The 12,731-nt window shown below is 45.6% G+C and overlaps 1 protein-coding gene across 7 annotated transcripts in view; it reads left to right on the top strand.

Moving 5' to 3' along the window:
* The window catches only part of wipi1 (WD repeat domain, phosphoinositide interacting 1), a 122,557-nt gene that overhangs the window by 61,835 nt on the left and 47,991 nt on the right, over positions 1-12,731 (top strand). For 6 of the 7 annotated variants that reach the window (XM_085963706.1, XM_085963705.1, XM_085963709.1 and 3 more), the window contains exons 3-6: positions 2,647-2,816; positions 5,195-5,291; positions 9,036-9,133; positions 10,211-10,303. In XM_085963706.1, the coding sequence (XP_085819832.1) occupies positions 2,647-2,816; positions 5,195-5,291; positions 9,036-9,133; positions 10,211-10,303 (458 nt within the window). Of the gene's footprint in view, positions 1-1,909; positions 2,068-2,646; positions 2,817-5,194; positions 5,292-9,035; positions 9,134-10,210; positions 10,304-12,731 lie in introns of those variants that run through there. The other variant, XM_085963711.1, reaches the window with a different exon arrangement.

Here is a 12,731-nt window from a genome sequence, read left to right as displayed (position 1 = left end):
GAAATATCTTTAAATATCAGCCTTTCGTACAACTTGGATGAAGGAATAAAGAATTGTATATCCAAGTTTGCAGATGACAGTAAATTAGGAGCCACAGTAAGTTGTGTGGATTGATAGCAAGAAGTTGCAAAGGGACATGGACAGACTAAGTAAGCAGGCAAAACTTTGGCAGATGGAGTTTAAAGTAGGGAAGTGTGAGGTAATTTAGTTTGGATCCAAGAAAGGCAAAGCTACATACTTTCTTAATGGGGAGAGAGACCCCGAGCTGTGGAGGAGCAATGAGATTGAGATGGCCATGTAGTCAAATGACTAAAAGCTACTGCACGGGTACAAACAGTAATCAAAAAGGCCAGTGGAATGTTGGCCTTTATCACAAGAGAGTTGGAATTCAAAAGTGAGTAAGTGATACTTCATTTGGACAGAGGCTTGGTCAGTACTCCCATCTGGAGTACTACATTCAGTTTTGGGTGCCAAACCTCAGGAAAGATGTAGGGAATCAAGAGAACCTTGGTGCCCGCTCGCTCCATGGTGCCATTTCTTCCTCAACTTGTTCCAGAGTCTTTGCAGCCAGAATGCACCTTCCCTTTAAGAGACTGCTAACTGCCTTTAAGTAGCACCCTGGGCTCTGTAATTAGCAGGGATATTTATACTGCCTGCATTGATAGGAACAGGTGTGGGCAGTTGTGCCCTGGGCCTGACCTTGAGCGCGATATGATTTCTAGGCCATTATATTTACAAGTCAACTTTAGTGGCCTCAGTAAACAGGTGACTATTTTTGAAAGGTGACTATTTGCTATTGATCTCTATTAGAAGTTATTCAGAACCACAAAAAAATGCCTTTACTAGATAAATGATTGCTGCGTAGAGATTGGAGTAAGCACATTTTCCACTGTACACTTCACAGTTTAACAATTGTTAGTTTTATATATTTTGAAGAAGAGCATAGTGATTGTAGAAGGACTCCGGGCAATGAGATGTCCTATTTTGTGCATCTCTCAGTTTTCTCATTCATACCCCCTTTATATATTATACTATTAACACCCTCAGCAGGAGCCTGTGGTGGGGAATATAAATAGCCTGTGCCTGTGCCAATTGGCATGAAATAGCTGTTGGATCTGGCTGTGGGCTGGCTGACTTCTTAGCTATGTGCTTTTAGCACTACTGACCTTATCGCTGACATCAGACCGGCCAGGCTGCAAAGCCACAAAGGCGTGCACTATTTCAGGGAGACTGCTTGTTTGAATCTCATGCCCGCACAGCTTCCTATGGTGTGAATCTGCCCTGCATTATAAACCGGGCAAAGGCAGCGCAATGCCAACCAACTTTGGGTGCAAGCAGTTCAGTAATATACTGTTAGAGATTTACAAACTCTTAACATGTGCTCCTGTAACTATGTTGGAGGTTTAAGGTGTTTTGACAGTACTGAGTTACTTATAAGGAGTGCACCATTCTTGCACATTCAAGGCTCTGATTGAGCACTGACCTATGTTTTAGCAATCTGATGCTTCGCAGCTGTTGTTGCATATAACATGATCATAGTCTGCATCTCTACTTTGTTTCTTCAGTAATGCGTTGTATGTCCCAGAGGCAGCTCTGTAATCTAAATGGGGTATTAAAATTAACAGCCCCATAATTGGTTCCCACCATGGCAATATTCTAAAATTTGGCAACAGTGTGATGGAATGGTGATTAAAAATAAAGTTCATAAGCTGTTTGTGGTATTTTGTTATCAATTCAATGGAAAATAATAGAATTGGCTCATTATTATATTGAAAATAATCTGTTCTGTATACTTCATCATATGTATGTATGTATGAATGAAGTTAAGCAAAACAAAAATAATTTCACCTGCTGTGGACCCAGCCTCCTCGGGTGCAGTAGAAATGAAAACTTGGCTTAGAGGTAGAATGCTTGCCTCTGAACATTGTGGGTTCAGGTTCTACTCCAGGATTTGAGCACATAATCTCGGCTGACACTTTAGTGCAGTTTTGAGGGAGCGCTGGACTGTTGGAGTTGTTGTCTGGTGTCTTTCCAATAGTATGTTAAACTGAGGCTCTGCTGACTCAGGTAGGCATAAGAGATGTCATGGCACTATTAGAAGGGAAGCGGCGTTCTCCTGGTGTCCTAGCCAATACTTATGTCTCAACCAAATTCACCAAAACAGATTATCTGGTTGTTTATTTCATTGCTTTTTGTGGGTCCATGCTTTGCATAGATTGGATGCTGCATTTGCCTATATAGCAACAGTAACTACACGCCAAAAGTAATTAATTGCCTGTGAAACACATTGGGACAACCTGAAAGGCACTATATAAATGCAAGTTGTTCCTTTCTTTAACCCTAGTCAGGTTCTTTTTCCCTCCCCAATATAGAAATGTTAGGTGCTAGCGGTATACTCTATGGATTGAATCTGGAACCCTCCTCGTTTGTATGGCTCAGCTATTCACTGTCTTAACCCACTGAGCCATTGGGGGACTCCTCATTCCACCTCTTAATAGCCACAGCACCGTTGTTTTTCCCACAGTTGTGTGAATAACCTATCTGCAGACAAACTGGCATGAAAATTTTCTCCAAGTGTATAACGCTCTTGTTTTGTACCTCCTGCCCCCCCCCCCCTGTTCCCCCTTCCACCTTCTCCCCATGCAGCAGACACGCCCGATGTGTATATTGTGGAACGGCTGTTTTCCAGCAGCCTGGTGGTCATTGTCAGCCTCTCAACACCACGGAGAATGAACGTTTATCATTTCAAGAAAGGGACAGAGATCTGCAACTACAGCTATTCCAATACCATCCTCACCGTCAGGCTCAACAGACAGGTAAGAGGGGTCACAACTTGGCCGGCCGTGGTAAGCTCCTGACCTCGGCCAGGTCACCTACTCTCTGTAGGCAGTAAGAAAAATCACAGAATGAGTTAACTGGGACAACCTTCCAGTAATATAATATACTTTATAACTTTCAGGCTGTAGGTCAGAAACACCCATTATTAAGTGGTTGGCTTTCTTTCTCAACTATAAGATTGTTATGCACATGTAACAATATACTGTATGTTGGCCAAAAAAAAAACTGGGAAGTGAAATGAGGATTTTTTATAATTTAGTGGCAGTTTTGGGAGGGTATTGACCTCTCTGACACTGTTCTCCCCTTTCACATTTCTACCTGGCACTGCTCCCCATCAAAGCTTTTATTTCTAACTACAGCCAACAGCAAGAGAACCTCATACTTGCAGGTTTTAAACATAAAAGCACCTATGGATTAATCTTAAAGTAGGTATGGCTTTAAAAGTTCAAGAGCCAAAACAATGTTATACTATCGGAGCCACAAGTTTTAAATATAGTACAGTAGACTGTAACTGCCATTAGTATAAGTATACCTTGCAAGACATTTTGAAACCTAGGCCATCAATGTGACCTTTGGCATGTTTTGCTGAGAGCTATTTTCTTGAAAGCTGGATTGTACATCATTATGCCTCTCTCTTTCCCCGTTCCCACCATTAAGCTGTTATCCTTGGCTCAGTGGTAGCATTCTCGCTTCTGTGTCAAGCCCCACTCCAGGACTTGAGCACGTAATCTTGACTGACAGTCCAGTGTAGTGCTGAGGGAGTGCTGCACTGTCTGAGGTGCCATTTTCGGATGAGACGTTATATTTAGGCCCTGTCTGCCCCCTCGGGTGGACGAAAAGAGCCCATGGCACTTTTTGACGAAGAGCAGAGGAGTCTCCCCATGTCATGACCAACATTTATCTTATTGCTGTCTGTGGGACCTTGCTGTGTGCAAACTGGCTGTGGCATTTCCCTCCATTACAACAGTGGCCACACTTCAAAAGTAATTCATTGGCTGGGAAGCGCTTTGGGACATCCTGAGGTCGTGTAAAGCACAATATATCAATGCAAGTTCGTTCTTTCTTGTCTCTTTCTTTCATTCTCCCTACCTGCCTCAGTTGTCAGCAGCACTTTGTTGCATAAACTTTGAGCAGTCTCTGCACTCCAGGTAGCAGCAAGAGGCCGCCTTTACGCTGTAAGGGCAGGTGCACGCTGCAGGTCTATGGTGATGGTACATCCGATGCTGCTCCTGATTTTTGCTCCTTTGTAGTCCTGGGCCAGTTTACTGTATTGGAGTCGAGTGAGACTGGCAGCTGCCATTCCCCAATACAGTAATGTCTTCCAGCTAAACGTCATTAGATTACATTGAGATTTCATTCGAAATATGTTGGCTAGCCTGGTCAGAATTGAAGGAAGACCAGCTGCTTTATTGTATCTGATTGTGTGCTTCATGTTAATCGGCATCTCTCAGGAATTGGGTATTGTGAGCTATGGGGGCGGTTTGTGGTGGATGGACGGTATGTGGCCACCAGATGGAGACAAAGTCCGCCTCTCACTCCAATTCAGGTGAAGGCCACACCCACCTCCAACACACCTGAGGCAAATCTACCCATTAGCTCAGGAGTTCAAAAGGCAAACTAGTGCATCCCTTCAGGGCCAGTACCTGAGGAGAAAGCCAAGACTGCTGTTGAAAACCAGCTTTTGTAGCTGCCACAGAGAGGTCTACTATTGAACCGGGGTGGAATATTGTTTAGTTCTGAGAGCCTGATATGATCCCTGGACCGGCTGAGAAAGATCCAGTGGTAAAGTAACCCTGGCTTATAGTTTTGAGAAAACTGATTTAAGGACTGCCTTCCTAACCACCCGGGGCAGGTGATGGTTTTGTTCTTCATTTTTCTTTTTGAACGTCATGTGTTTTTTTGGATTTTGCCAGATGTGAACCTTTTTTTCCCGTTTTCTAAAAATAAAACACAGCTAACTGCTGTTTTTCATTTACCAATCTTGTGACTGTGCTTGTGTCCTCCACCCCCCCGCATCAACATACCCTTCGGTCTAGGTGGTGGTTGATTACAGTATATTTACATCGAAATTACAACACAGAAAACAGAGAAACAGGCCATACAGCCCCAACCAGTCTGTGTTGGTGCTTATCGTCCACACGAGCATCTTGCATTGGGATTGAATGAATAGGTATGTGGAAAGAGCTGCACTTCAGCAGACTGCCCTGTGCAGTTTTGGAGATGCTGGTTGGCCACTTTGCTCTAAAGAACAATCTAGGAAACACTACTCGTCAGTTTTTACAGATATGCTGTTAATCAAGACCAAGAATGATCTAAACCCTCAGATTATGACACTTTACTCTATTTTCTACTACAGAGGCTGATAGTTTGTTTGGAGGAGGCCATTTACATTCACAACATCAAGGATTTGAAGTTACTGAAAACCATTCAAGATATACCACCAAACCGCACAGGTGGGTAAAAACTAAGCTAATGGGACCGTTTGAAATCAGCAGCTAAATGTCCGGACTCTCAATTCTAGAAGGTTCCTTTGTGTCACTCTACAGCCTTGCTGTAGCATAATAGCATGAAAATGAGGGATAATATCATAACAATGATTAACACAATCATTTGACTGTCTTCTCTTGGCTGTTTTTTGAATGGCACTAACGGCTATTTTTCCATTTTTATTTATTCCAATGAAGAGAGATAGCCAATTTAAACATTCTCTCATGTTCGGTATTATTCTCAAAAGAAGAAATATTGTATATAAACTTCTGGACATAGCTTTGCCAGACAAAGGCAAAAATGTTGCGATATATTTAAACCAAATTAGTTTCCAACAGCCGCAGTTGTGCTCAATTCAACACACGCACACATCAGTAGAACAGTACACGACTTTATACACAGTTATGATTAGTCTCGAGCTGCCTTTTGACAGTACGGATCTTGTGTTACTGTAGCCTAAAAATGGATGTGCAAAGTTTTTTTAAAATTCATTTTTATGGGATGTGAGCGTCGCTGGCAGGGCCAGCATTTATTGCCCATCCCTAATTGCCCTCGAGAAGGTGGTGGTGAGTCGCCGCCTTGAATCGCTGCAGTCCGTGTGGTGAAGGTACTTCCACAGTGCTGTTAGGGAGAGAGTTCCAGGATTTTGACCCAGTGACGTTGAAGGATCGGCGATATATTTCCAAGTCAGGGTGGTGTGTAACTTGGAGGGGAAATTGGAGGTGGTGGTGTTAGAAACCTAGAAGATAGGAGCAGGAGTAGGCCATTCGGCCCCTCGAGCCTGTTCTGCCATTTAATGTGATCATGGCTGATCATCCAAATTCAGTACCTGTCCCTGCTTTCTCCCCAATAGACTTATGTACCCATGTGTCTGCTGCACTTGTCCTTCTAGGTGGAAGAGGTCGCAGGTTTGGGAGGTGCTGCCAAAGAAGCCTTGGCGAGTTGCTGCAGTGCATCTTGTAGATGGTACACACTGCAGCCACAGTGCACCGGTGGTGGGGGGAGTGAATGTTTAAGGTGGTGGATGGGTTGCCAATCAAGCGGGCTGCTTTGTCCTGGATGGTGTCGAGCTTCTTGAGTGTTGTTGGAGCTGCACTCATCCAGGCAAGTGAAGAGTATTCCATCACATTCCTTCCTTGTGCCAAAGTAAAGAGAATTTTACAGAGCTGGGAGGAGCACTCCTGACCTCACAAAAAATCATTTTAAAGCTTATCCTTTTGGGTCTCTTTCCTCTTGCCTGCCAGTTTTTACTGAGCAGAGTGCCCATGGTGCATGCCCCTACAGTATCTGCTCTGTCAGAATCTAGATCTTTCCTCTCCGTGTACATAAGTCTGGCAGCCATTTTCTCTTCTTTGAGTAAGTCTTTTATATGAAGGAAGCGGCCGAAGGAGAGAAGATTGAGGCAGAAACAGATGCTTGTAATAATACATGCACAGAAACCGAGACACACAAATAGATACTCCTCCACAGAGAGAGAGAGATGGAAAGACATGCTCACGGAGTGAGAACAAATGAGACAGGTAGAAATAACAACAGAAAATTCTGGAAACACTCAACAGGCCAGGCAGCCTCCGTGGAGAGAGAAACAGAGTTAACGTTTCAGGTCTAGGACCCTTCATCAGAACTGGAAAAAGCTGGAGATGTAACAGATTTTAAGCAGGTGCAGAGGCAGCGAGAGAACATAAGAACATAAGAAATAGGAGCAGGAGTAGGCCAATCGGCCCCTCGAGCCTGCTCCGCCATTCAATAAGATCATGGCTGACCTGATCCTAACCGCCAATCCACTATCACAGAACCATCTCCTGAATCTAACAGAATTAGACACATGAAATAGGAGCAGGATCAGGCTACACGGCCCCTGGGCCCGCTCCGCTACCCACAGAGAGGTGGGGGAGTTGGGAGGGGAGGAAGGAACTGAAGGAATATTCTGTGCTAAGGTAGGAGGCAGGAAAGATAAAATGTTGCAAATGGGGATGGTAAAATCATAGAGCCTGAAAAATGGGGGCAGGGGTTATAGTCTGAAACTGTTGAACTCGATGTTGAGTCCAGAAGGCTGTAAAGTGTCTAATTGAAAGATGAGGTGCTGTTCTTCGAGCTTATGTTGAGCTTCATTGGAACAATGTAAGAGGCCGAGGACAGAGAGATACGAGTGGGAGTGAAGCGGAGAATTAAAGTGACAGGCGACCGGAAGCTCAGGGTCACTCTTACAGACTGAACGGAGGTGTTCCGCAAAGCGGTCACCCAATCTGCGTTTGGTCTCCCCAATGTAGAGGAGACCACATCGTGAGCAGCGAATACAGTATACTAAATTGTAAGAAGTATAAGTAAATCGCTGTTTCACCTGGAAGGAGTGTTTGGGGCCCTGGACAGTGGGAAGGGGGTAGATATAAGGGCAGGTGTTGCATCTCCTGCGCTTGCACGGGAAGGTGCCGGGCGAAGGGGAAGGGGTGCTGGGGGTGATAGAGGAGTGGACTAGGGTGTCGCGGAGGGAGCGGTCCCTACGGAATGCTAAAAGGGGAGGTGAGGGGAAAATGCATTTGGTGGTGGGATCATGCTGGAGGTGACAGAAATGGCGGAGGATGATCCGTTGAATGTGGAGGCTGGTGGGGTGAAAGGTGAGGACAAGGGGAACCCTATCATGGTTCTGGGAGGGAGGGGAAGGGGTGACGGCAGAAGTGTGGGAAATGGAAGACATGTCGGAAGCACTGGTATGGAAGGTGGCATCGTCAGAACAGACGCGCCTGAGACGGAGAAACTGGGAGAGAGGTAGAACGCTCACTTACTAATGAACTGGAGTGCTCAGTTTGTTCCTATTGTCATAATGGTTTGAAAGACCACCATCTGTACTCAAATGTCTAACTTAATGCCTTAGTTACAGGAAATATGAAACAGAAGTGCAGTGGAAACCTTGTTTACCAACATAAACGGGGTTTCTGCCACGCTTCTGGTGAAGTTACAGCCGTGGGGTGGGAGCAGCTCTGAGGAAATTCCCAGCCGTAATCTAGGCTGACACGTCACTGAGTGAATGCTGCATTGTTGAAGGTGCTGTCGGATGAGATGTTAAACAAAGGCCCAATCTGCCTGCTCCGGTGGATGTAAACGATCCCATGGCACTATTTGAAGATGAACAGTGGAGTTCTTCTGGTGTCCTGGCCAACATTTACCCCTCAATTACTACTACCAAAAACAGATTAACCAGTTGTTTCTCCCATTGCTGTTTGTGGGACCCTGCTGTGCAGAAATTGGCTGCCATGTTTGCTTACAACACATTATTGATTACACTTTAGAACTAATTTATTGGCTGCAAAGCATTTTGGTGACATCCCGAGGACATGCTAGGTGCTGTGTTGATGCAAGTTCTTTCTTTTTGCTTACATTCACACTCCTCTCATGGTAAGACTTTAATTTTTCCACACCCCACTCTGCTTTAACTGTTCACTATTATATCCTTAGCATTTGATGGCGTGTAATTATACTTTGCACTGTAATTTCAAATTGTCTATCCTCTCCCACTAGTACAATTCAGAAGCTATTTATGCACCATTGTAAATGAGCCTGGTGGATCTCTGTGGTCTGATTTAGTTCTGATAGGTTCATGTTTTTTTCTATGTTTCTGTTCACTCTGTGAGTGCATGAACAGTGATGCAACATCACCAATGCAATATCATGCGCTGAGCACTCTAACATCCTGTTGTGTCTGTTCCTCCCAGGTCTCTGTGCACTTTCCATCAATCATTCCAACTCATACTTGGCATATCCGGGCAATGCCACAATAGGGGAGATAGTGATTTATGATGCAAATAACTTGGTGAGTCTGTACTTAAGTGGTTGACAGTAATGGTTTTCCATTTATATTGGTGTTACAAAACTTGCAACTTAACTGAGCATTTTAAATCTTGTAGAGAGTGAGAGAAAGAGAATTCCTTTTTTTCACCATCATGATTCTTCCTTCAGTTGGTATGATAAGATGGCTTAAGTGTTGACTTCTCCATTGCAGCCATATTTCACCATCAGTTAACTTGAATTAGACTTTGCTTGGGTGAGACTGATGCTTTCCTCCTGACCGTTGAGGTGCAACAGAGATGTCAAGGAATGCTCCAATTAAAGGCCTGGCTGAGTGAGATTATGAAAACTTTACCCATTGAGTGTAACCTAGTTCCAGTGACATTTAAGCCTTCTGAATGACAGTCCAATCCTGTACCACAAGAGCTACTAACCTGCTGAACAACTCTTCTGGAATTATTAAGGAAATGAAGTTAGATGTCAGCTGTGGCTCAGTGCGTAGCACTCTCATCTCTGAGTCAGAAGGTTGTGGGTCCAAGTCCCACTCCAGAGATTTGAGCACACAATTTATGTTGACAATTCAGTGCAGTACTGAGGGAGTGCTGCACTGTCGGAGGTGCCGTCTTTTGGACGAGACGTTAAACTGAGGCCTCATCTTCCCTCTCGGGTGGATGTAAAAAAAAATCCCATTGAATAATTCGAAGAAGAGCAGGGGAGTTTCCCTGGAATCATAGCCAACGTTCATCCCAAAACCAGCATTAGTAAAACAGATTACCTGGTCATTTATCTCATTTACTGTTTGTGAAACAAATTGGCTGCTACATTTTCATACATTCCAACAGTGACTACACTTTAAAAGTCATGAATTGGTTGTAAAGTGCTTTGGGACATCCTGAGGTCATGAAAGGTGCTATATAAATGCATGTTTCTTTTTTTACTGAAGACTTTTGCATCCAATCTGAATTAGTAACTTCACTTAATAAATTCTCTGTTAAAGGCACATGTCCAGCCCAAACCACCTTATTTTAATTAGCTGTCATTTGTAGCTTTTTGGTGATTGTTGTGTATTGTCAGCTTTTTAATGCTCATTTTCTCTCATCAGCACAGTGTTTCAGTGATTCCTGCACATGATGGCCCACTTGCTGCTCTAACCTTCAATTTCACTGGTTCAAAATTGGCAAGTGCCTCAGAAAAGGTATTCTTGCTGCTCAACTATCTAATTGTGTATTCCTTGGATATACGATGATTTAATTAATTTTTTTGAGGTGGTTGTATGGTACACCACAACAATTATCACCAGATGATTGTCATACAACCACCGCTCAAATAAATAAACCAAAATCATAATTTTCATTAGTTAAAAACATTTTCCTTTTTTTTTTAGATAATTTCCCTCTGAGGTAGTTTCAAATATATTTTCTCCACCTTTTAATTTCCAGTTGTCACTGTACCTCTCAGTGCTGAAAGGGTGGCAGTGGGTGAGCAGCCTGCTACTAGGCCGCGATTCCTCTCAGAAACCAACCGCAGGAGCTTGTGCATGGGCATCTGGGAATGGTTCTCTCTCTGAGTGTGGGGAGAGAGTCTCCCGGTGAGTTTTTAAAATTCATTCCCAGGATGTGGACGTCGCTGGCAAGGCCAACATTTATTGCCATCCCTAATTGCCCTTGAGAAGATGGTGGTGAGCTGCCTTCTTGAACCGCTGCAGTCTGTGTGGTGAAGGTACTCCCACAGTGTTGTTAGGGAGGGAGTTCCAGGATTTTGACCCAACGATGACGAAGGATTGGCGCTATACTTCTAAGTCAGGATGTGTGTAACTTGGAGGTGGTGGTGTTCCCATACGCCTGCTGCCCTTGTCCTTCTAGATGGAAGAGGTCATGGGTTTGGGAAGTGCTGCCGAAGAAGCCTTGGTGAGTTGCTGCAGTGCATCTTGTAGATGGTACACACTGCAGCCACGGTGCGCCTATGGTGGAGGGAGTGAATGTTTAAGGTGGTGGGTGAGGTGCCAATCAAGCGGACTGCTTTGTCCTGAATGATGTCGAGCTTCTTGACTGTTGTTGGAGCTGCACTCATCCAGGCAAATGGAGAGTCTTCCATCACACTCTTGACTTGTGCCTTGTAGATGGTGGAAAGGCTTTGGGGAGTCAGGAGATGAGACACTTGCCGCAGAATACCCAGCCTCTGACCTGCTCTTGTAGCCACAGTATTTGTGACTGGTCCAGTTAAGTTTCTGGTCAGTGGTGACCCCCAGGATGTTGATGGTGGGGAGGTTTGGCGATGGTAATGCCGTTGAATGTCAAGGGGCAGTGGTTAGACTCTCAGTTGTTGGAGATAGTCATTGCCTGGCACTTGTGTGGTGCAAATGTTACCTGCCACTTATCAGCCCAAGCCTGAATGTTGTGCAGCTCTTGTTGCATGTGGGCACTGACTGCTTCATTATCTGAGGAATTGGTTCTCTCTCAGTTCATCTCTCAGGGATGGTGATGGAGGAATCTGGGACATTGGCTGAAAGGTATGATTCTGTGAGTATGACTGTCAGGCTGTTGCTTGACTAGTCTGTGGGACAGCTCTCCCAATTTTGACACAAGTCCCCAGATGTTAGTGAGGAGGACTGTTCAGGGTCGATTGGGCTGGGTGTGCCATTGTCGTGTCCGAAGCCGGTGCCTAGGTCGATGCCGGGTGGTCCGTATGGTTTTATATTTATTGTTTCTCGTAGTGGTTTATTACAACTGAGTGGCTTGCTAGGCCATTTCAGAGGGCAGTTAAGAGTTAACCATATTGCTGTGGGTCTGGAGTCACATATAGGCCAGACCAGGTAAGGACGGCAGATTTCCTACCCTGAAGGTCAGTAGCGAACCAGATGGGTTTTTATGACAATCCGATAGTTTCACTAGCTTTTTTTTAAAATTCCAGATTGGTTTAATTAACTGAATTTAAATTCCCCAGCTGCTGTGGTAGAATTTGAACTTGCATGTCTGGATCATTAATCCAGGCCTCTGGATTACTAGTCCAGTAACATAACCACTAAGCTACCGTTGTGTGGGGAGTCTCCCAGTGAGCGCGTGCGGGGAGAGAGGCTCCCGGTGAGCGCGTGCGGGGAGAGAATCTCCCGGTGAGCGCGTGCGGGGAGAGAATCTCCCGGTGAGCGCGTGCGGGGAGAGAATCTCCCGGTGAGCGCGTGCGGGGAGAGAATCTCCCGGTGAGCGCGTGCGGGGAGAGAATCTCCCGGTGAGCGCGTGCGGGGAGAGAATCTCCCGGTGAGCGCGTGCGGGGAGAGTCTCCCGGTGAGCGCGTGCGGGGAGAGTCTCCCGGTGAGAGCGTGCGGGGAGAGTCTCCCGGTGAGAGCGTGCGGGGAGAGAGTCTCCCGGTGAGAGCGTGCGGGGAGAGAATCTCCCGGTGAGCGCGTGCGGGGAGAGTCTCCCGGTGAGAGAGCGTGCGGGGAGAGAGAGTCTCCCGGTGAGAGAGCATGCGGGGAGAGAGAGTCTCCCGGTGAGAAAGCGTGCGGGGAGAGAGAGTCTCCCGGTGAGAGAGCGTGCAGGGAGAGTGTGTCCCGGTGAGAGCTCGTGCGGGGAGAGAGTCTCCCGGTGAGAGCACGTGCAGGGAGAGTGTGTTCCGGTGAGAGCGCG

This window comes from Somniosus microcephalus, chromosome 21, assembly GCF_052327205.1.
Source record: "Somniosus microcephalus isolate GS21.2 chromosome 21, FLI_Smic_1.0, whole genome shotgun sequence".
Lineage (NCBI taxonomy): Eukaryota > Metazoa > Chordata > Chondrichthyes > Squaliformes > Somniosidae > Somniosus > Somniosus microcephalus.
This window is presented reverse-complemented; position numbering and strand designations above follow the sequence as displayed.